The sequence below is a fragment of the Dipodomys merriami genome, unplaced genomic scaffold (assembly GCF_024711535.1).
Source record: "Dipodomys merriami isolate MVZ:Mamm:240054 unplaced genomic scaffold, mDipMer1.0.p SCAF_37, whole genome shotgun sequence".
Taxonomy (NCBI): Eukaryota; Metazoa; Chordata; class Mammalia; order Rodentia; family Heteromyidae; genus Dipodomys; species Dipodomys merriami.
The window spans coordinates 13,922,180-13,944,963 of NW_027205270.1; the positions used below are offsets into that span (position 1 = coordinate 13,922,180).

Here is a 22,784-nt window from a genome sequence, read left to right on the forward strand (position 1 = left end):
TGCATGAGGCCCTGGGTTCGATTGCTCAACACCACATAAATAGAACAGGCCGGAAGTGGCACTGTGGCTCAAGTGGTAAGTAGTACAGCACTAGCCTTGAGCTGAAGAGCTCAAGGCTGGCACTCAGGCCTAGAGCACTCAGGCCTAGAGTTCAAGCCCATGACCACCCCCTCCACACACACAAAGAGTAAGTGGAGTAGCCTATACTATCTGATTTGCCTGACTACTTCAGCCAATTGGGGAGATTTTTAACTGGTTGTCTATTTCTGTTCACACATTTAAAACTTCTGGAGGGTAGAGCTCTTTGTAGCAAAGACATCTTATAAATACTCCTGTAAGTTGCTTAGTCTATATGTACAATAATGATGGCTGTAACAATAACACAGGCTCCTTGAGTCTAGAGGTGGATTCATCTAACTCATGAGTGTGCCCCATTGTTAGGAATTAGTCTTTGGACAATAATACTGAAAGGCTGTGTAAGACAGAACTGCTTCTGAGATGTTGTTCTCTGATGTGGTACAACAGAAGTCCTAGTGTCAAAGACTTGAGACATGTTTGGTGCCCCTACAGAAGTTTTAGTGGTCTTTCACAGAACTGTCATCACTCCCATAGTGGTCTGAGGGCTTTGACCCTGAGGGAAAGGTGATGGAATAGTGTTGGCAGCAGCAGGGTTTCACCCATGTTATTGGATCAGTAATAGTAGTCACCAGCAAAGACTAAGAAGGCAATAAATATTCTCTGACATAAGTTTGAGGTTGTAGAACCTGTTTGGTAATTCCAAGGAAGCAAATACAGCTTTGGAAGTAGGGTTGGCATCAAACCTGTTTAGGGCTGTGGCATTGGAAGTCTTTGGTTGGTACCTGAAGTGGTGGTTGGTGTGTATTAACTTAAGGACTATGGAGAAGACAGTTGGGGCCCCTGAGGTCATCTTAAATCACTTGTCCTTAAGTTTCTCTCGGACAAGTAATTATTGGTGATGTTGAAGAAGCTTCAGATTTTAGTGGTTCACTGTGACCTTTAAGGCAGCTTGGTAATTCTCATGGCTTAAAGTACTGAAAGAATTGCAGGGGAGGGTCTTCAGGACATTCTCTTGCCCTCCAGGCTAGTTGATTGTATGATAGAGATTCATCTTCTGGACAGCAGAGCCAGAAGGTGCCCTGACAGAACTAATGCTTCTAAGGTAGCTAATCAGAGTCAGTCTTCAAAGAGATCCTAGATTTTTGGATCTACTTGCTGATAGTAGGAGAAGCTGTTTCCCCATCAGAACTTAAAACTTGTGAATAGGCTTCTTGCTTACATGAAGGATTCTGTGTAGACTGTTGTTATGTAAGATTCCATTCATTGACTTTTAAGTTGTCCCTCTTAATTTGAGCCTGAGCAATTTGTGTAAGCTCTGGGGCAGCTTGTTGTAAAAGCTAGTGTTTTTCATGAATTAGTGGTGAGCAAACAGGATAAGGCTGAAGTCATCATGACTCCAGGCTTGGTAGGTACCATAACAAATAAACTGAAATGCTGTCCAGCCTGGGAGTACCATTTACAAGATAACGGTCAGAAAAGCTCTTGTGAGCAGGCTGTCTTTTGGTGCTTATTTTTAAAAATATACTTATCATAACCAGACTAAAATAAAAATGACACTGGTTAGGCCCTGTGTTTGACCAGGACAGGAAGTGCCGAGTATATAATTTCTATAGGTTCAAAGGGAAAGGACTTGAAACAGCATAAGAATAATGGGAGATGTGGTCCTTCCTCCTAAAAGGCCAGTTGATCAGTTATCACAAGAGGTGTGTGTACATAAAACTCAGGAAGTTGAGTGTGTAAGTCATATTCATGCTTACATTGCATGCCTTCCTTTCTCAGAAGACCCCTGGGGGTTGGTTATTTTACTCTTTCTGTAGGCAAGAACATTGCCTACATTGGGGAACTTAGATCACAATTAGAGTAAATGGTCCACTTATTCCTAAAGCCAATGTTATTTGTAGGGTGCATTTAAGTGTGCTTAGGACATACTCATCGTGAGCAGATGATGTTGAATGAGAAACTGGTAAAAATTTGACCTACTTAAATGGTTATTCCTTTATGTTTCATAACTTCTTGTTTATTAAATCTCTAGTTACTTTATAAAAATTTAAGTAGAAGTTTGTGCTCTTAACTAAGATGTTTTCTAGTTTTTAATTATTGTGAACATAAAGAGATGCTGATGATTTCTGCTTTAATGTTTTTGACCTAGAACCTCATAGCCCAGATTGGTCTGGAGTTTGCTACGTAGCCAGGCTGGCCTCAGGCTAGAAATCCTCTTGCCTTTGTCTCCTCAGTTACCATCCTCCAAGTATCAGAGTCTTGACTAGCTAGTTTTACAGGTGGAAATGGAGTTGTGGCCCAAGTGGTAGAAAACCAGACATGAGCACAAGGCCCTGATTCAAACCCCAATACTGGCTCAAAAAAAGGTTGCTTACCTCTAGATTCTTTAATACGTGTGTTGAGTTGAGTTTGTTTTGGTTTAGGGTTGGGTTTTTCTTGATTTGGTTTTTTATTTTTATAAAAACAATTGTGTTGGGCTATTTTTAATTTACCCTCACACTTTTAGAAAATCTAGAATTCTGGCATGTTAGGGCATTTTATTCAGTGTTTTGTTTAGTTACTTCACTTTTTTTTGCCAGTCATGAGTATCTGAACTCTAGGCCTGGGCGCCGTCCCTCAACTCTTCAACTCAAGGCTAGCACTCTACCACTTCAGCCACAGCACCACTTCTGGCTTTTTGTGCTTATGTGGTGCTGAGGAATTGAACCCAGGGCCTCATGCATGTGAGGCAAACACTCTGTCACTGAGCTACCTTCCCAACCCTTACTTCACTTTTTTAATGTTGATCTTTCTTTTTCTTCTTTCATCTCTGTGTGTGTATGTGTTAGTACTAGGTCTTGAACTCAGGGCTTCGAGCTCTGGCTCAGCTTTTTTGGTCATGGTTGGCACTCTACCACATTATTCTACCACTTTATGCCTCCAGTTGTGGCTTTTTTGCTGATTAATTGGGTTTGCTTGCCCTTGCTGGTTTTGAACTGAGATCTTAAGACATCAGCTTCCCAAAAAGCTAGGATTAGGTAGGAGCCACTCTCACTTGGCTTTTAATTGATTTCTTTTTCTTATTTTAAGTTTTATTATTAAGTAGTTATGCAAAGAGGTTATCATTCTACAAGTAAGATTATAAGTACAATGTGTCTTGACCTGTATCACCCCTTTCTTCAGTCTTCCTCATTATTCTACTTCCCATCCCTATCCTCAGAATACATAGTATAATTTTTTACATAATGTACATTGATTATAACTGCATTTGCGTGATTACTGGCTTAGACTTCCAGGTATGTATATATGTGGAAAAATAAATAAAATGCTTAAAATCTACTGTATAGTTAAAAGCTGAAAATATAGTGTATGTACTTTACAGGATTGCAGACTAGTAATGTAGATGTGCCTTTTGTGCACATAAAATAACAGGAAAGGTTTTGCGGTAACATGAAATAAATTTCATGGAAATTTTAAGTCTTACTGTGCTGTTAAAGGAAGTTAGGAAATTCAATATGACTTGGGAGAAAAGGTAAGATTTAGAGGGAAGAAAACATTATGGTGTGAGTTTTCTGTGGTAAATAGTACAAAACATCTAGTAACTACTTGTGGATTCTGTTACAGACTTAAGGACTGACTTGATTCTGGTGGCTTCCTTTCCCGGAAATAGGGCTGATCAGACAAATTGGGGAAAGACAAATGGAGGAAAGCCTAGTGAGTATGTGTTTGACCCAGAAGGAGACTAGAGCAAAGGGACTGAGTAGTTGGAGATTATCTGGGCCCCCTTCTGAAGGAGAAAATGAGGAGTTGTTAGGCCTAGCTATCACTCAATATTGACCAGTGTTTCAGATTCTGAACTAGGTGATTACGGATGTTTATGATGCTGGCACATTATTTCCATTTTACATACAAAGAAACCAAGGCACAGAGATATTAAATAATATATCCCAGGTGGATAGTTGGTGAGCAGTGGATAAGTTTGAAAATCATTTCCTCTGACAGTTTTAAATCTTAACGTAGTTGTACAAAGGAGTTAAGGAGTTAACCATTCACTTATTAGAAGATCAAAGGAGGCCAAGGCAGGGCTGGTAATGTTGAAAGAGAAATAATGGTTGAAAAAGCTTAACTAAACTGATCATCTGCCACTAGGTGGAATAGATACAATGATGAAACGAATGCTGACCATATGAAAGAATGAATGGAGTAATGATATAAAATATGAAATATCAAATATTTTAGCAAAGCTTATGGTGAGCAGCTTTGAACTACCGTTTATGTAAATATGACTGTGTAAGAAGAGAAAAAAAGAATAATGTCCCATAGTTCTTTTAAATAGTAGTCTTAGAGTAGGTAAATTTAGATATATATGAACTCTAAAACTTGGTTATTATGTCATGGGTAAATCCTTGTATAGTAGAAGAATATTAGTATTAGGAGAGGATAAAAGACATTCAGCATGCTGAGGCAGGAGAATTGTAAATTTGAGGCCAGCTAGGACTACATAGCAAGAACTTGACTCAACAAAAATAAATACAAGAAAGACTAGATAATTCACTCTAATGAAGAAGAAAGAGAACTGAATTGAGTTCTGAAATATAGACAAAAGTTGGTACATTCTTTTCATAACTTTAGTTATGAAGCCAGCACAAATGGCCCCTGTCTGAAATCCTAAGCTACTCATAAGGCTGAGATCTAAGGATTGCAGTTTGAAGCCAGCCAGGGCAGGAAAGTCTGTAAGACTTTTATCTTTACCCACCAAAAAGCAGGAAGTGGAGCTGTGGCTCAAGCGGTAGAGTGGGGCCCTGAGTGCAAGCCTCAGGAGAGTAAAGTAAAAATAGTGAAATGAGCTACGTAACTTGAGTGTAGAGATGGGAGGAAAAAATGGGGAAAATGAAGGAAGGGGTGACATTGACCAAGGAGTATTGTACTCATAACCCGAACACCCCTTTGTACAGCTACTTGATAATAATAATTAATAGTGATAAACCAGGAATGGATTCCCTAAGAATAACATATATTAAGCTACCTCTTATTCCAAAGACACAGTGATCTAAGAATATGTATTAGATTGTGTCTAAACTTTTACAAGGCATTTAATGAAATGTCAAGAAGGAAGACTGCTTTTTAAATTATATTGTTTAGGGATTGAGGGGATGGCTCAAGTGGTAGAGTGGTAGCCAAGCAAGCTTGAGGCCCGGAGTTCAAACCCTAGTACTTGTAAACAGATAGATCGATATATGGATAGATGGTTAAATAGAGAAATAGATACATTTAAAAATAATAAATAGATTAATAATAAATAAATATCAAAATAAAAATTAATAAAACAGATAATATATAAGGTATACATATATAAAGTATAAATATATAAATATAAATTATGTATGTATATGTATGTATATATAATATATAAATAAAAATAGATAAATAGTGTCATAGGAGGAGCTGCTATTGTCCTAATCCCCCCCCCCTTTTGGGCTACATACAGTACATGTTTTGAAAATGAACCTGACTTAATGAGGTGTGGCCATAGGTGTGCTTGCATGGTAGTAGGCATCCCTAGGTCCTTCCCCAGGTTGATCTTTAGAACTCTAAGAGGGCTAGGAATAAATATGTGAGCTGAGAGCAATTAGTAGCCTTGGAAAGAATCTGGTGTGAGGTGGGAAACAAAGCCCACAGCCCAGAGAAGAGGAGGGAGCATCACAGAGACTCAGTTATCCTCCTGCCCACTTCTTTACATCTGCTTTTACAAAAAGAGCCTTCTGTTTGTTCAAACCAAGTATCTGGATTCATTCCAGCAGCTAGGTGCTCTCTGTGATGCTTACTCAAACTGCATCAGCTCATGCACGCAATAATACTGGTTCTGCCCTTTTCAGTCTGAAGATCAGTCTAAGGGGAAGATGAGTGAAATTCTACTCTATCTGCCCTGTCTTATTTCAGCATTGGCTTTAGGCTTAGCCCAGATTTTTTGTTTGTTTGTTTTCTTACTGCTACTGTAACAAACTGAATGAAGCTATCATATTTAACTGGTAAAGATTGATTGGATTACAGTGTAGGTCCCAGAGGAAAGTCTGGGTTTTCACATTTGGTTCAGGGTCAGAGAGTCCCAATGGGCCAGTAGGAGCCCATCTTCACTGGAGCAAGAAGGTGAACCATTGTGTGCACTTCAAATCGGGTTAGGCTGATAGGAAGAGAAGACCCTACCCAGTAAGCTGTGCACACCCATCCAACCTGTTATATTTAAGCGATTTTGTTAAATTAAGGAAGATGTTTTTAATATTTTTGTTAATACTTTTTATACTTGTATTTTCTAATCATTCTTTTCATTGTAGCATCAGAGGATTTGGAAGCAGGCTCTGCCTTAGCTTTAGTGACTATTAGATATTTACTGTTGGGTAGATGTCAGAGAACTTCATGAATACTATTTAAATGAACCTTCATTGACCATTGACAAGTGGAGATTATTGTCTCGATATAGGTGGGAAAACTGAGACTTGGAATAACTTGCCTGAGAAAACAAGTGGAAGAATTGGGATGAAAATTCAGATTTGAAGACTTCAAGAAACTTTTCCCAACTATGTATCTTGAGAGAAATAATTCATAGAGACCTGAGTCGATCTGTTCTATGGATGAGTTTTGTGCTTCTAGAATGCTGAGATATGGATACTTATCATCTTTGAGGGTAAAGTAGGCACTCAACTGAACAGCTCTGATCTGTTCAGATTAAAGAGGCAGTAGGTGCAGTAGACTGACCTGAGAAGAAAGATGGATCAGCTAATAGCTGGGGAATAAGATGCAGTGTGACAGAAGGGGAGGTTATAGAACATTTTCAGGACTTTAGAAGCTCAGCAGAGCGGCACATTGCTTCCCTTTGTTCATAATCAATGTGTGTCTACTTTTCTCAACTTTGAAAACCGAAGTGTAGGAGGGAATATTTACCTTCTTAAAAAGGTCATATTTAAAAACACTTTACACAATACTGATGATGCTACACTGCTCTGTGTATTTCCTGGCTTATGGTTTGTAAGCGTTGCTGTCTGGTATATGCCTAACTGGATTATTTCATCATAGGGCAGGTGCTTTACTGAGTAATGCCAAAGTTTTCCCCAAGGAGTTTATTCCAGTTCACAGGTCTCCCAAACACCTATGACAGTCTGTCTCCTCATTTCTCAGCCACACACTGGAATTACGACTTTATAATCCATTAAAGTTAAGTAGATTGGTGTGAAATCGTGTAGTTGTACTGATTTTGCCTTTCTTTAATCATCTTTGAGACTGTACATCTTGCAGTTGTCCATTAGGATTGCTCCTGCCTGTGAATTTCATATTCTTCTGTCCATTGTTTAGATTTTGTTAATAGGTTGCTTTCAAACTGTGCTGAATAATAATCTTTTGTGGGTTGTATGTGAAAAGCTGTCTTTTCCCAGTCTCAAGGAAACAAAAATTCAGGTCTGTCTACTCTGCTAAGTGTCCTTTTATAGTCTGCCTCTCTTAGCTAAACCAGATTAACCGGATGCATAGAAGGAAAACGAATTAATGGTAGGTGCAGCAGTAACATGTTGCACATATATACCAGTTTTTCTCCAAAGATAGTAGGATTTTAAAGAAACATTAATGACTATTTAGAGAGTTATCACTTGGAATTTAAAATGCCGAGTTTTACATGTAGTGTAACTACTGACTACCAAATATTTATAATTTTGTGAAGTATATTTTACAGATGGATCAGTGTTTGGTGTTGAATGATGAAAGCCCATCCTTAAAGTCTGATTTGTAGGCATCGTTTGTGATATGGTCATGGAGATTGGGTACTCTGTCACAGCTTCATGATCATGTTTTTCTGAAGTTACTCACTCCTCTTCTGTCTCAGTCTCCAGATCTAGTGTGTCCTGGGTTTTTTCTAGACAAACCTCTCGAGGGAGCATACTTTACATGTATGCTTATTCTCTTTGGCTCTTGTTTGAATTCTTCCTCCCTACTTAAAGAATATTGTGCCAAGCTTCTCTGTATAAAAAATATGAAAGGAAAAAATGTAGTAAAGGAGAAGATGCTAATAATAGACAGGTATTTCTCTTCATTAGTTACCGCTTGGCTGCTTTGTAATGCTGCTGATTTCTTGCACAGCCATGTAAATGAGTTTGGTCACCTAGCAACAGAGGCTGGAACTGATGCCAGCTGTGATGTAATAGTAAGAACCTGTGGTTAAAACAAAGGGAGTTTGATGTTGTGTTGCATTATAATCTTAGCTTTCATTTTTTTACTACATATGATCAAAATCTAAACAATCTCAGTGGTATCACCTGGAAAATCAGAATGATATAAGGGATTAGCTCGGGCAAATATAGTGCTTCTACACATTTATTTTCCAAGACTCAAGTTGCAGGGCTCCAGTGTGGTTAGAAATATTCCTACTGTAAGGGGTGTTTGATTTTTTTTTTTTTTTTTTTGGTCTTTTTCTTAGTTCAAGACAGGGATACGAGCTCTGTACCTGTGGCTGCTTTTGCTCATTGGCTAGTGTTCTATCAACTGAGCCACCCCTCCAACTCCACCCTGGGTTCTTTTTTTTTTTTTTTTTTTTGGCTGGTTCCTAGGGCTTGAACTCAAACTGGGCATTGTCCTTGAGTTTCTTTTTGCTCAAGGCTAACACTACCATTTGAGCCACACCTCTACTTCTGGGATTTTCTGCGATTAATTAGAGATAAGAGAATCTCATGGACTTTTCTGCCTTGTCTGGCTTCAAACTGCAATCCTCAGATCCCAGCCACCTGAGTAGCTAGCATTACAGGCATGAGACACCAGTGCTGCTGCTTTATCTTATCCATATAGTAGTGACCATAGTAAGTGGGCATCCTTGTAAAAGTTTTTAATCAAACCCAGAGGATATTGTTTAAGTAATTAGACACTTATTAATGTTTTTTAGGTGTTCAGAGTTTACTCTGGGCTTTTGTATACTAAGGAAATTAAAAGGAATTTTTTTCTTCAATACTAACTGTGGCAGGTATAAAAATTCTGATACGTGTTTCTAGATAAAATTGTTTTTGGAAGCATATCTTTCAAAGTTGTTCTTTCCTACAGAATAGGTACCTGAAAAGTTTGTTGGAGTTTGATGAGATTAAAGGGATAAGTATCAAATGAATAAATAGAAACCCAAAGGATTTTTGGGGGAAATACAAGTTAAATTGATGAGAGACATATCTTAATTGGTCTTAGTGATTTTGTAGCATGCACATACTCATTTAGAGACAGATTCCTGAGTTTATAATAAGTTGTGTTATCTTCAGATAGCCATTCTCTTATTATTTAAAAGTGGCCTTTTGTGGGTGCAAATATGAGAGAGTCCATCACCTTCAGGGCCAGAAGAGAAACAAAGTACCACCACTACAGTGTTGTCGTTACCATAGGAAGCATAGAGATGTAATAACTTGCTTAGAATGTACTGATGAACTACTACAAGATTAGATGTCAGGCAGAAGCTGATAACAGAAATGAAACTAAGACTTTATACAAGCATTTCTGATTCTTTGGTATACAGGGAATAATCATGTATTCAGTATGTGCATGAACACTTTTAGCTTTTAGATACTTTGTATGTAATGTTTCCATTGTTTTAAGGTAAACCCTAGGGCGAGAAAGATTATCTGTAACAAGAAGATAAATAAAAATCATGACTCTGGGCTAGAGATAGGATTCAAGTAGTAGAATACTTGCCTAACAAGCTCAAAGTCCTGAATATACAGTATGGCCAAAATAGATCCTCTGGCAAATTCTTTTATCTAAATGATTCTAAATCTTGATGTGTTTAATGTAGGCTGTTAGCTAAAAACAGTGGAGAGCTGCTGCTCCTCCTCCCCTTCCTCTTTTTCCTTCTCCTCCTCCTCCTCTTCTTCATTTCTCCTCCTCCTCCTCCTCTTCCTCCTCCTCCCCCCTTCTTTTTAAGTAGTCTTATAAATTCCACAAGTTAGGTTATGTCATCTCTCTTCCATCATTCTTAATCAATGTCATTTCTTCCATTGTTCATTTTTCCTCTTCTCATCCTTAATCTAAAAATATGTAGCTCAACTTTTACATAATGTATGTTGAGTATAATGATTGCATTTGCTAACCCTTCCTTCCTCCATTTGTGTTTCTCCTCACCCCCCCAAACAAACAAACAAACATGTTTCTACCTCCTGGTAGATAGCTCTTTTGGGGGGGCACTGGTCCTAGGGTTTGAACTCAGTGCCTGGATACTGTCCCTTAGCTTTTTTGTTCAAAGCTACCACTTGGGTCACAGCTCTACTTCCAGCTGTTCCGTGGTTAATTTGAGAAAGTGTCTCATGGACTTTCCTGCCTATAGCTGGCTTCAAACTATGACCCTCATCTCTCAGCCTCCTGTGTAGCTAGGATTACAGGTGTGAGTTAACAGCACCCAGCTTAAATAGCTCTTTATTAGGAAGAAAAATGTGCTTAATTTTGGAGGACTATTCCTGGAGTTTGTAAATAGTAGGTTACTTGTGATTGCTATTGCAGGTTAATTACTACCTGTTCTTGAATGCTCTATAAATAATCTCATATTTCTTAAAGTGTATTTAAGCAAGGGTTACTAGGATTGTAATTTTGGTTATATTTAAATGATCTTGTCTAATTGAGTTTATATGCTTTCAGAAAATTAAGTGCTATGCTAGCAGTTTATTAAGGGATAATGCCTATAAAAAATAAAAGACAGAGCAAATTGGCCAGAGAAGACTTTCAGACTATGATATAGGTGTATGATTTCTCCTCCGGCATTTTTTTATTTGCCACTGGTAATGGGATTTGAACTTAAGGCTTCACACTTGCTAGCAGGTGCTCTACTACTAGAGCCATGTCCCCAGCCCTCCTCCTCCAATCTTGATATTTCAGCTTTCCTTGTATCATTTTCTTTTGACGGAAGAACTAATTTAGGAATTCTCTTTAACCAAATCTGCCAGTAATAAATCCTCCATCTAAGAATGTCTTTATTTCATCTTTGTTTTGGCCATTCTAGAGTTTGAACCTAGGGACTCTCTTGCTGGGCAAGCACTCTGCCACACCCCTTATCTGTTTGCCTTTTAGGTTTTTTTTTGTTGTTGTTTTTTTGTAGGTTTTTAGGTTGTTGTTGTTGGTTGTAGGTCTTGACCTCTGGGCCTGGGTGCTGTCCCTCAGCTCTTTAGCTCAAGGCAAGCACTCTGCCACTTGAGCCACAGAATCACTCCCGGTTTTCTAGTGGTTAATTGGAGATAAGAGTCTCTCAGACTTTCCTTCCTGGTTTTGAACCGTGATCCTCAGACCTCAGCCTCCTGAGTAGCTAGGATTATAGGCATCTTCCTATATTTTTTAGGTAGGGTCTCCTGTTCATGCCTGGGCATGGCCTCTCACCAGAATCTTATATACCGCCTTCTGTGTAACTAGGGCCATAGGCATGCACCACTATGCCCAGTTAATTGGTTGAGCTAGGATCTCACCAACTTTTTGTCCAGATTTGCCCCAAACCATGTTCCTCCAAATCTCTTCCTTCTGATTAACTGAAATTATAAGTAGGAAGGTGTAGAATTTTGAGAATACTGTTCTTTTCCTTTGGTACTTGGAAAAATGTTCTATATGTTTATGGACCCCGTCTTTTCTGATGAGAAATCTGCATTCCCTAGAATCATACTACCCCTGTTTTTGTTTGCCATTAGTTGCCAGAAATTTGATTTGAGGTGTTTTCTGTACTGCATGTTTTCCTCTCCTTTGGTTCTCTTTGGAGAGGATGTTTGTTCTCCAGTTTTTTGGGCTCTGTTAATTTCTTCTTAATATTTTTTTCTGTTCAGATTGGATAATTTCCATTGATCTTCATTAGCTTCTTGCATTCCTGCTTTCATTCTGATTTTGAGTCTATCCAGTGAGTTCTATAGTTGATGATTCCAGCACCTGTGTCATTTTCGTTGTACCCCGAACATGTTGACTATTATGCTGTACTACTCTGGGTCTAGGTCTTGTTTAAATTCTGTATAGAATGTTGTTGGGTTTTTTTTTTCAGTTTTTTTCTTCCTCCTCCTCCCCCCTTCCCGCCCTCCTCCTGTTCTTCCTCTTCTTTTTCCTCTTCCTCTACCTTCTTCCTCCTTTTTTATTTTAGTAGGCAGTTGACGCAGGCTATAAGTATGAGCCATCTTTTCTGGGTTATAGTTTTAGTGTCAATTTCAAATTTATCTCGTATGCCCAAGACAAATCCAGTTACCAGAATGCCTTAGTTTCCTATTAATAGTTTATAGTATGTTGTTTACTGTCAGACCCATGTCTATATGGCTTAAGGATTAGCTTTTACCCCAGGAGACCATGAACTGCTTTCTTCATTATCAGACTGTCATTGTGGTCCAGCTCTCTGACCTCATCACCCAGTGCTGTCGCCCGTCTCAGTACCATGGTTGTTGGGATGGGCTATGGATTATTTAGCAAGTCTGTTAATGGATATGTTTTATAGCCTTTCCCCCCATGATTTTACAGGGCATTACTGCATACTTAATAAAAAATAATGCTACAGTATAATGCTTAGTTTATTTAGCTGGTTTCAGTTTTATGGAAATCAGGGTTAAATCTATATTATTTTCTAAAGTACTGCGTTCTCGCAGTAATCCACAAAATAGCACTTATTAGAATGAAGCAATGTAAAAATTCCTTTCTGTTATATTCTGTAAGTAATGAGAATTCGGTACTTTCTGGGGATGAATCAGTAAAATGTTAACCATTCTGAATTCTATTAGATGAGGTTAAAAAATAATCTAGTCATGATCTCCACCCTGCCTTTCTTTTTTTCCAGAATTTTGATTCTGACATTAGCAGTGTAGGAATAGATGGCTGCTGGCAGGCAGACAGCCAAAGGCTTCTCAATGAGGTGATGGTGGAACACTTCTTTCGACAAGGCATGCTGGATGTGGCCGAGGAGCTCTGCCAGGTAACCCTACTAACTGGGAGGTAAACCTACCAACAAAGGATTCCTTTGGAGCTTGCATTATTTTCATGGGGTTTTGAATCTTCTGTTAGCTATAGATAGATGCTTAATATTTTAATTAACAAGGATGACCTCATTATACCAGAAACATTTTTTCAGTTGTTAAAAAATTATAGTCCTAAAACTTAAGCAGTGAAAATTGCAGTCATAGGACTCTACTGAATTTGTTCTTTCTTATTTTTTTGCCCAAAACATTGGTCCAAGGTCATGAATCCAGGGGATCAAAAGTGATACTATCTCTATTTCCTCTTTTGATAGGAAAGTTCATAATATAGCAGAGAAGAGGAAAAGGACAAAAAGCATTGTTTTTATTGGATTTTCTGTTTAAGAAAATCACTTAAAGCCCTAATCTAAGCATTTAGTATTTTAAACAATTTCAATCAACAATAATTTGGATCTTTCTTTGTACCTTTTGGGATTCTGTGGGTGTTCATATAAATCTTACACTGAATTATACTCTTACGGATCAAGTTTGTTTTCAAGTAAAGACACACAAAGTTTTTCTTGCATAGAAATAGAGTAGTAAGAAAGGTCTAGTGTATGTAATAGTTCTACAGCATGAGCTTTGAGGGACCTGTACTACTTGTGGCTCTGCTGTTACTAAGGTGGCCTAGGATAACAGTTTGACCTCCAGCTACAACTTTGTGTCTAGGAAGGGGCAAGAGTACATGCTTACAAAGCCATACATCTTGAAAAGCCATATCAGCTTTACTCCATAGGCATGCATGCTGTGAAAGTTTGGAGAGAAGAATCATGGTGGAGGCTTCATCAATTTCCACCATAGAAATGCATGTTAAAAGGAAATGATCTTTGGTGTTTTGACTCATATTTTATAATCTAGAATACACATTTAGAACATTGTGCCTCCACTCTGATTGCTGCTAACAATTTTTTTTCTTTTTCCTTCAGGAATCTGGTCTTTCTGTAGACCCAAGTCAAAAAGAACCATTTGTGGAGTTAAATCGAATATTAGAAGCATTAAAAGTCAGAGTTCTGAGACCTGCTCTAGAGTGAGTTACTGAGCTTTTCTTTTGGATATTTTGAAAGAACTCTGTAAACAAATCTGTATGTGAACAAAATTAAAAATCCATTAGAGATGCTTAGCTCTATCTTACCTGGGATAGACTTCAGAGAAATCAAGGGAGAATTGTTTTTATTTCTTTTGGCCAAGTGAAATGTGGAATGTGCAATATGAGAAAATGGTTAGAGCCTATTTAGCTTATCAGTTGGTCTAAATTGCCATGAGAAAAAGGTTTCCTGTCTCCATGCTATACCACCACTTTGTGTGGACAAGAGACAGGACTGAACCACTGTTGTTCAAGTGCTCCTAGTTTGATATTTGAGCTTCCATATTGTGCTGGGTTCAGTGCTGTCATTCTAAGGAGTGATTTAATGAATGGTTGGAACAAGTAGTGTGTATGAAGAGAGCACATATTGTATAAATGAGCTCTCTTCTGTATGAGTGCATGCACTTGCAGTGCTAGAGTTTGAACCGAGGGCCTTGTACATTCTAGGCAAGTAAAGGAACTCTGGTCTTAATTACTATAGGTTTTGATGATTCCCTGTGAACTTAGCATCGTAATGAATTACCTGAAATTACTGAATATTCTAGAGCAGGATGGGCACACATTTTAATAGAAAACCAAAGTAATATTTTAGGAATTTTCAGTCTACATAAGGAATCATTCTATGTTTTATTTTACAACCCTTTAAAAATGTAAAAAAATGAAAACTTATTTTTTGCTATCTGTCATATAAAACTGGCAGCTATATTTGGCCTATGACATAGTTTGCTGAGGATTACAAGAATATTGTTAATAAATAACTTGTAAAAAATAAATAAATAAAAGCTGGATGCTGGTGGCTCATGCCTGTAATTAATCTTAGCTACTCAGAGAGCTAAGGCTCTGGGTTTAAAGCCAGCCTAGAGAAAAGTCTGTAAGACTCTCTATTTCCAACTAACCACTGGCAAAACATCAGAAGTGGAAGTGTGGCTCCAGTGACAGAATGCCAGCCTTGAGTAAAAATGTTAAGGGAAGCTGAGTACCAGTGGTTCATGCCTATAATCCTAGCTATTCAGGAAGTTAAGATCTAAGGATCATGGTTTGAAGTCAGCCTGGGCAGAAAAGTCCCCATGAGACTCTTACTATAATAAACCACTCAAAAACTGGAAGTAGTGCTGTGGCTCAGGAGGTAGAGCACTAGCCTTCAGCACAAAGAGGCTCAGAGATAGCATCTAGTCCCTGAGTGTAAGCCCCACAACTGACCGGAAAACAAAAAGCCAAGGGAGAGCTTGAAGCTTGTGAGGTCCTGAGTTTTAAACCCCAGTACTGGCACAAAAACAGCAGCAACAAAAAACACAAAACCCCATAACTTATAAAAAGAGAAGAAACTGGGTGCGGGTGGCTCATGCCTATAATCATAGTTACTCAGGAGGCTGAGATCTGAGGATCATGGTTTGAAGTCAGCCTAGGCAGAAATGTCTGTGAGACTCTTATCCCAATAAACTACTCAGATAAAGCTGGAAGTGATGCTGTGGCTCAAGTGGTATAGTGCTAGCATTGAGTACAAAGAGTCAAACCCCAGGACTGGCAAAGAGAGAGGGGAGGGAAGGGGAGAGAGAGAAAGATGAGAAAGCAGTACTGGTTTATGTGGTTTACTGGTTTATGTATATTATGTACATGTCTATTCCATCACAAATGGTTACATGCTATGCATACTGTCTTGCATCTTATTCTTTTAACTTGAAATGTTGAATACTTATTCCTGTGTCAGAACATATAAACTTCCTCAGTTCGAATGGCTTAAATAACAAAGTTTTGTAGTGGCTATTTCATATGGAGGTTTGTATCCTAGTTTTACTTAACCATTCCTTGCTGGTAGACATTTGGTCATTTTAGGTCTTTTGCTTTATAAACACTGCAGCAGTGACTAATGATTGAACATCATCTTGATTGTAGCCAAATATATCTGAGCACTGGATCAAGGTTCATTTGAAATGGATTGATTTTTGTCAAAGTTTTCTCTATCAAGTTTGCTCTAAAGTATAGTTCTACTGTAAATATCAAGAGTAATTTTCTTAAATCTTTGCAAGTTAGATAGGTGGGTATTGTGGGGAGAATATCCTCTCATATTCAGTGTTACATTTATCTGCACTAACTGTGCTCATACCTTCACTCTGGCAACGGTCTAGACCTCCTGCCTAGGGCAATAGTCTTTGACTTTGAGAGCTATCTTTAAGACCTATGGATCGCGAGTGAGATAGGTAACCATTTTTGGCTACCAAATACCATGGTGATCAGTGGTCCTAAAGCGAAGAAAATACTTCTCTGACTCCAGAGCAGTTGTAGCAAATTGTAACATTAATGAATAAAATATACTTTATTAGTGGGAAACAGTTGTGGAACGTGAATATGGAAAGTAAGCAGATAGATATGTCTGATCTTAGAGCTCGATTGTCACTGGAAACTGAAGGTGACAATGTTGAAGTTTTGGTTAGTTTTTTAGTTGTAGGTTCTTATAGGTGGGCAGTATTTCTCCTTTTCTGTTTTCTTTTCCTTGTTTGTAGATTCTCATAGGTGGGCAGCATTCCTGTTTCAGAGCCTATTTTGTTTGTGGGCAGGAGTGGAATGCAGGTTCTGGGGATTGAATTTAGGACCTTGGGGTTGCTAGGCAGGCACTCTACCACTTGAGCCACACTGCCAACCCTTTTGCTTTTGTAGATAAAATGTCGCTCTTTTCCTAGGTTCTCCAGGACCACAACCTTCTATTTGTATCTATTGCATAGCTGGCATGACAGGCACATACCACAATACCCAGCACTTTGATTGGTTGAAATGGCTTCTCATGAGCTTTTTTTGGGCTGGGGCTGAACTCATATGACTATTCTCCCCATCTCAGTCTCCTGAATAACTACAGTTAGAGATAGGAGCCACTGCTTCTGGCTCAGGCATTTCTCTGTAGCCTCAGACCCATATAGGAAACATGACTGTCATGCAGGGAGTGGCCAGTGGATCACTCAAGACTTGAACTCCCCCCCCCCCCCATTCCCTCATAAATTGGTCTTAATTCAGAAAAGGCAGAAGAGGATTGATTTTGTTGTTGTTGTTGTTTTATGCTGCTTTTGTGCCAGTCCTGGAGCTTGAACTCTAGGCCAAGGCACTGTCCTTGAGCTTTTTTTCTCAGGGGTAGTACTTTTCCACTTCAGGCACAATTCCACTTTTGCTTTTTTGGAAGTTAATTGGAGATAAAAGAGTCTTCCAGACTTTCCTGTCCAGGCTAGCTTTGAACTGAGATACTCAGCCTCCTTAGTAGCAAGGGTTTTGGGCTTACATTACCAGCAACTAGCCAGCTGATCCTTTTTTTTTTTTACTCTTTTTTTTTTTTATTGTAAAGGTGCTATACAGAGGGTTACAGTTACGTGAGTGAGGTAATGAGTACATTTCCTCTTGAACATTGTTACCCCCTCCATTGTTTTCCCCCTACCATCCCTTCCCTCCCTACCTTCCCCGAGGTTTTTTTTTTTTTGATTGTGATTAAGTGATTACATAACTTCTGGAATTTCACAGTATTATGGAATAATGATGCGCATTTAAAGTCACAAGTTCATTCTAACTTTCCTGGAGCAAATTGTCTATCACAGTCTATAACATATAACGGTGTTCACATGTTATACACCACAGCTGATCCATTTTTAACTCATCCTGTCTGTTTGATGGAGAATGTGTCTCCTTATTAAAGAGAAGCTAACTAAAAATTCAAAATGATGCTCAGTGGACTGGGGAAGGGTGACACTGTCCAAAAAGAAATGTACTCATTACCTGATTTATGCAACTGTAACTCCTCTGTACATCACCTTTACAATAATAACTAAAAAATAAAAATTAAAAAAATGCTCAGTGGAAAGGACTCTGAAGACAACATAGTAGAATAGATATTAGAAAAAGAAGGATTGTGATTGCACCATTTTCCATTGTCTATTTTACATTTTCTGCTGGTGGAAGTCTGTAGAAAGCTCCAAGACCATAGATACTCCTCATTTTCTGAATAGCTGCTTACTAAGTTCTTGAGTTGGGTTAGAACTGAGCAAGCGTAACTTATAACTAGAAAATTGGAAATAGGTCTGGGAATGTGGCTTAGTGGTAGAGCGCTTGCCTAGCATGCATGAAGCCCTGGGTTGGATTCCTCAGTACCACATAAACAGAAAAAGCCAGAAGTGTCACTGTGGCTCACGTGGAAGAATGGTAGCCTTGAGTGGAAGAAGCTCATGGATAGTGCCCAAGCCTCAGGACTGGCAAAACAAAACAAAACAATACAAACAAAATGATATAAATTGTCCCTGAGGTTAAGAGCACAAGGAGCTTGCCTATCTAAGAGGCTAAGCACATATAGAGAGAAAGAGGAGAGACACTGGGAAGAAAAATGCTGCTCTGGTATTCACTGAGCTAAAATTACCCTTGCTTTTGTGGTAGGAAACTAGTTGTAAATAAAATAATGTCTTTTTTTTCTTCTTTTTTTTGTACGTTTTTAATAGTAAAAATGCTGTACAGAGGGGTTACAATTACATGAGTAAGGTAATGAGTACATTTCCTATTGAGCAATGTTGCCCCCTGCTTTGTTTTTCCCCAGCCATCCCTTCTTTCCCCACCTTCCCAAACACACACACACACACACACACACACACACACACACACACACACACACACACACACACACACACACACACACACACACACACACACACACACACACACACACACACACACACACACACACACACACACACACACACCTTTAAGTACTTCTCAAAAATCATAAATTTATACAGCTGAGCTTTCCAGCATGGTGACCATTTGCCATATGTAGCTAGATCTCTGCATTGCTGAGAACTTCATGTTTGTGTTAAATAAATGCAAATGTGTAATTTGTTTGCTTTTTCATAAAAGAGAAACCAGGCACCGGTGGCTCATGCCTATAATCCTAGCTACTCAGGAGGCTGAGATCTGAGGATCAAGGTTCAAAGCCAGCCTGGGCAGGGAAGTCCATGAGACTCTTATCTCGAATAAACCACCAGAAAACTGGAAGTGGCACTGTGGCTCAAGTGGTAAAGTGCTCGCCTTGAGCTAAAGAGCTGAAGGACAGTGCCCAAGCCCAGAGTTCAAGCCCCATGACTGACAGAGAGAGAGACAGAGACAGAGAGGGAAAAGGAGAGGGGGAGGGAAGGAGGGAGAGGGAGGGAGGGAGGGAGGGAGGGTCTTACTATGGTCTTATGTAGCTTTGTAGCTCAAACTGGCTTTGAACTCATGACCTTCCTGCCTTAGCCTCCTGAGGGCTGGAAGTGTGTGTGTGTGGGGGGGGGGGTGGCTTGAACTTAGGACCTGAGCTGGGCTTCAATTTAGGACCTGAGCTTTTTTCCTCCAGACTAGCACTCTACCACTTGAGCCACAGCTTCACTTCTGGCATTTTTGGTGACTAATTAGAGGTAAGAGTTTCATGGACTTTCATGCCCATGTTGGGTTTGAACTGTGATCCTCAGATCTCAGCCTCCTGAGTATCTGAGGTTTACAAACATTGGCCACCATGCCCACCTTTTTTGTGGTTTTTTAAATAGCATATGAGATCAAAGACACACCACCCCTAAGAAGGGTAAAATGTTAGCAATTCCAATAATGGACTCAGCCTATAACTCAGGCTTTGTTGTTTGAAACTACCTTGGAAATGAAATATTAGCTATCCTTTTCTGTCACTAGAACAAAGTTAAGGTGTTCTTAACTTTTTTGGCTGAAGTTTGATTTTGCCGTTCTCTGAATTTTTAAAGTATTGACTGCATGTAACTAAAATGGCCCATCAAGTTCACCCACATTCCCTGAGTCCCAACTTTTTATCTCTAAGAGACTGAAGAACAAGCAACATAAAACTCAGGAGACCAGAAACAGTCTCCCTAAATTGGAAGATTAGAAAAGGAAGGTACTTGTAAGTATTTAAAAGTGCTGTGAAAGGTTATAGTAGAATGAGCTGTAAACTTGGCAAGAGGCCTTTTTCTTCCTGTATTACCAGGAATAGACTCACACCCAGATTGGCAAAATTGCAAGGAAAGAGAGAAACAGGCTAATGCTTTCTTTGCTCTGGGTTAGTTCCTGGGGAAGAACAGCTAACTAAGAAAGGCAAATCTGCTTTTCGTTACTTTTGGAAATTCTAAATATGGAGCTACCAGTATGCCAAGTCTTTTCAGGAGCCTAACAGAATAACTGCCAGTGTGGGTTGCCTCTGACTTAGTCACTTAAACTACTAGTATTGTTTTGAGGTCTGTGTATGAAGAAAGCCCAGAGGATCTCTTCAATAGGAAGATTCAGTGCAGTGGCAGATAAATAATTCTGACATTAGTGACCTTAGTGTCATTCTTTGAGTGTTTTCTCAAATAGACGGTGGCTGTCGATCACATGAGTAACTTTAGGATGAAAGTTAGAAGAAAAATACAAAGAATTCATAAGTTCGCTAAATTTTTAGTTAGCTTACTGATTGGTTTAATGGTGGTGGTTTTGTTTTCATTGAAAATCACATTCTCTGCTGGAAATTATTAAGCAGGGTAGAGCATCCATTTCGTAGTATCATATCATTTCTTTGTTGGTGTATTTGTTGTTGTTCTTTTGTGGGGGGGTTGAACTCAGGGCCTGGGCACTGTCCCTTAGCTTTTTTGCTCAAGGCTAGTGCTCTACCACTGGAGCCACAGCTCCACTTTTGTTTTTTTGGATACATGAGTGGAGATAAGACTTTCCTGCCCAGGCTGGCTTTGAACCATGATCCTCAGATCTCAACTCCTGAGTAGCTAGAATTACAGGTGTGAGCCACTGGCACCTGGCTCATCATATTCATTTGTTTTTTTAAGTTTTCTTCTGCACACATATCTTCCCGTGCTTTGAAGGTAGTGAGTTGTTAGTGACAAATACAGTTTTGTGTACTTCATGTTAAGGTTTGGTTATCAGATCTGTGTTCTACCCCTTATTTTCCTGAGCAGTGAATTAATAAGATATCCTATATGATTTTCTAGCTAAGAAAACTTCAAGTTTCTGAAGGGATTAAGCTAATAAAAGCATATGATTATATTCCAAGATGGTTTTTACTATAAATATGAACGTTCTGAATATTACATGGAAGGTTCCAACTGTTAGTTCAGTTCATCAATAAGTATATGCTGAGCATCTTGTAATTAAATCTCTATTTGTACCCATCTGTGTTTGAGACACCTTTTGAGGTGTCTTCATTTCACAGTAAAGGAACAGATTTTAGAGAGTTCAATAGCATTGTCTAAATTTATACCACAAGGCTAGGATTTAAGTCTTCACATACTTGACTCTAGCAGCCTGCGCTTATCACTGTGTCCCATTCATAGAGTATATATGGTGGGGGGGAGGGGTGCAAAGATTTATAAGCAGACCAGAGCCCTTCCTTGAGATACCAAACTATACTGTCAAATAAATTGGGGAAGAGATATATAAGAGCTTTATTAGATGAAGAACATTTAGAGTTCTGTTGTTAGAAAAGTTGTGCCAAGTATAATTGAGCCTGAGCCTTGAGTTTTTCAACCATGTTCTGTTCTGCTCGATTTATATTAAATTGTACTTTTCCAGAACTTTACACCTACATTGGGAAATAGTTATGATAGCTCCTGATCTCATGGTAAAAACAAGTCTACCTGGATGAGCATCAGAACTGACCAGGATCCAGTTTTACACTTCCTTTAGTATCTGGAATGATAGATGTGTGTGCCATCATCCCTGAATACTGATTGAGAAGAGAGCATGTAAACTTTTTGCTTTGGCTGGCCTTAAACAATGATCATCCAGATCTGTTTTCTTTTCTTTTTCTTTTTTGGTCTTGGGGCCTGGGGCCTGAACTCGGCCTGGGCGATGTCCATCAGCTCTTCAGCTCAAAGCTAGCACTCTACCACTTGAGCCACAGTGCCACTTCCGGCTTTTTCTGCTTATGCAGTGCTGAGGAATTGAACCAGGGGCTTCATGCATGTAAGGCAAGCACTCTACCATTGAGCCACTTCCCAGCCCCTAGATCTGTTTTCTAAGTAGACAGAATGATAGGCATGAGCCACTGTACCAGTTAACTTGCATTTATTCTTTCACCTTTATTTTTTATCTCTCCTCCATCTTATTCTCACTAGATTGGTTGATCCTTCCTTCCTTCCTTCCTTCCTTCCTTCCTTCCTTCCTTCCTTCCTTCCTTCCTTCTTTTCTCTTTCCTTCCTTCATCCTTCCCTCCTCTATTTCTCTGTCCCCCCTCCTCTCTTCTTTCCTTCCTTCCTCCCTCTCTCCTTCTTTCTCCCCCTCTCCCTTCTCCCTTTCTCTCTCTCCCTCTCGCCCTCCTCTCTTCTCTCCTCCCTTCCTCCCTCTCTCCCTCTTCTTTTCTCTCCTGTTTTCTCCCCCCTCTCCCCCTCCCTCCCTCCTTCCTTCCTTCCCTCCCTCTTTCTCCCCTTTCCCCTTCTCTCTCTCCCCCTCTCTCCCTCCCTCTTTCTTCCCCTTCTCCCCCTTCTCTCCTTCCTTCCTTAAGGCACTCTATCACTTGAGCCACAGTGCCAGTTCTGGCTTTTTCTGCGTAGTTCATTGGAGATATGAGCGTCAGGGACTTTCCTGCCAGGGCTGGCTTCAAACCGTGATTCTCAGATCTCAGTCTTCTGAGTAGCTAGAACTATAGGCATGAGCCACCAGTGCTCAGCTATTTTTCTTTATTT

The 22,784-nt window shown here is 39.3% G+C and overlaps 1 protein-coding gene across 2 annotated transcripts in view; it reads left to right on the forward strand.

The window, feature by feature from the left end:
- Nucleotides 1-22,784, forward strand: part of LOC138804714 (E3 ubiquitin-protein ligase RMND5A) — a 58,594-nt gene that overhangs the window by 20,836 nt on the left and 14,974 nt on the right. For both annotated transcript variants that reach the window (XM_069989174.1, XM_069989175.1), the window contains exons 3-4: nt 12,854-12,988; nt 13,955-14,055. In XM_069989174.1, the coding sequence (XP_069845275.1) occupies nt 12,854-12,988; nt 13,955-14,055 (236 nt within the window). The remainder of the gene's footprint in view (nt 1-12,853; nt 12,989-13,954; nt 14,056-22,784) is intronic.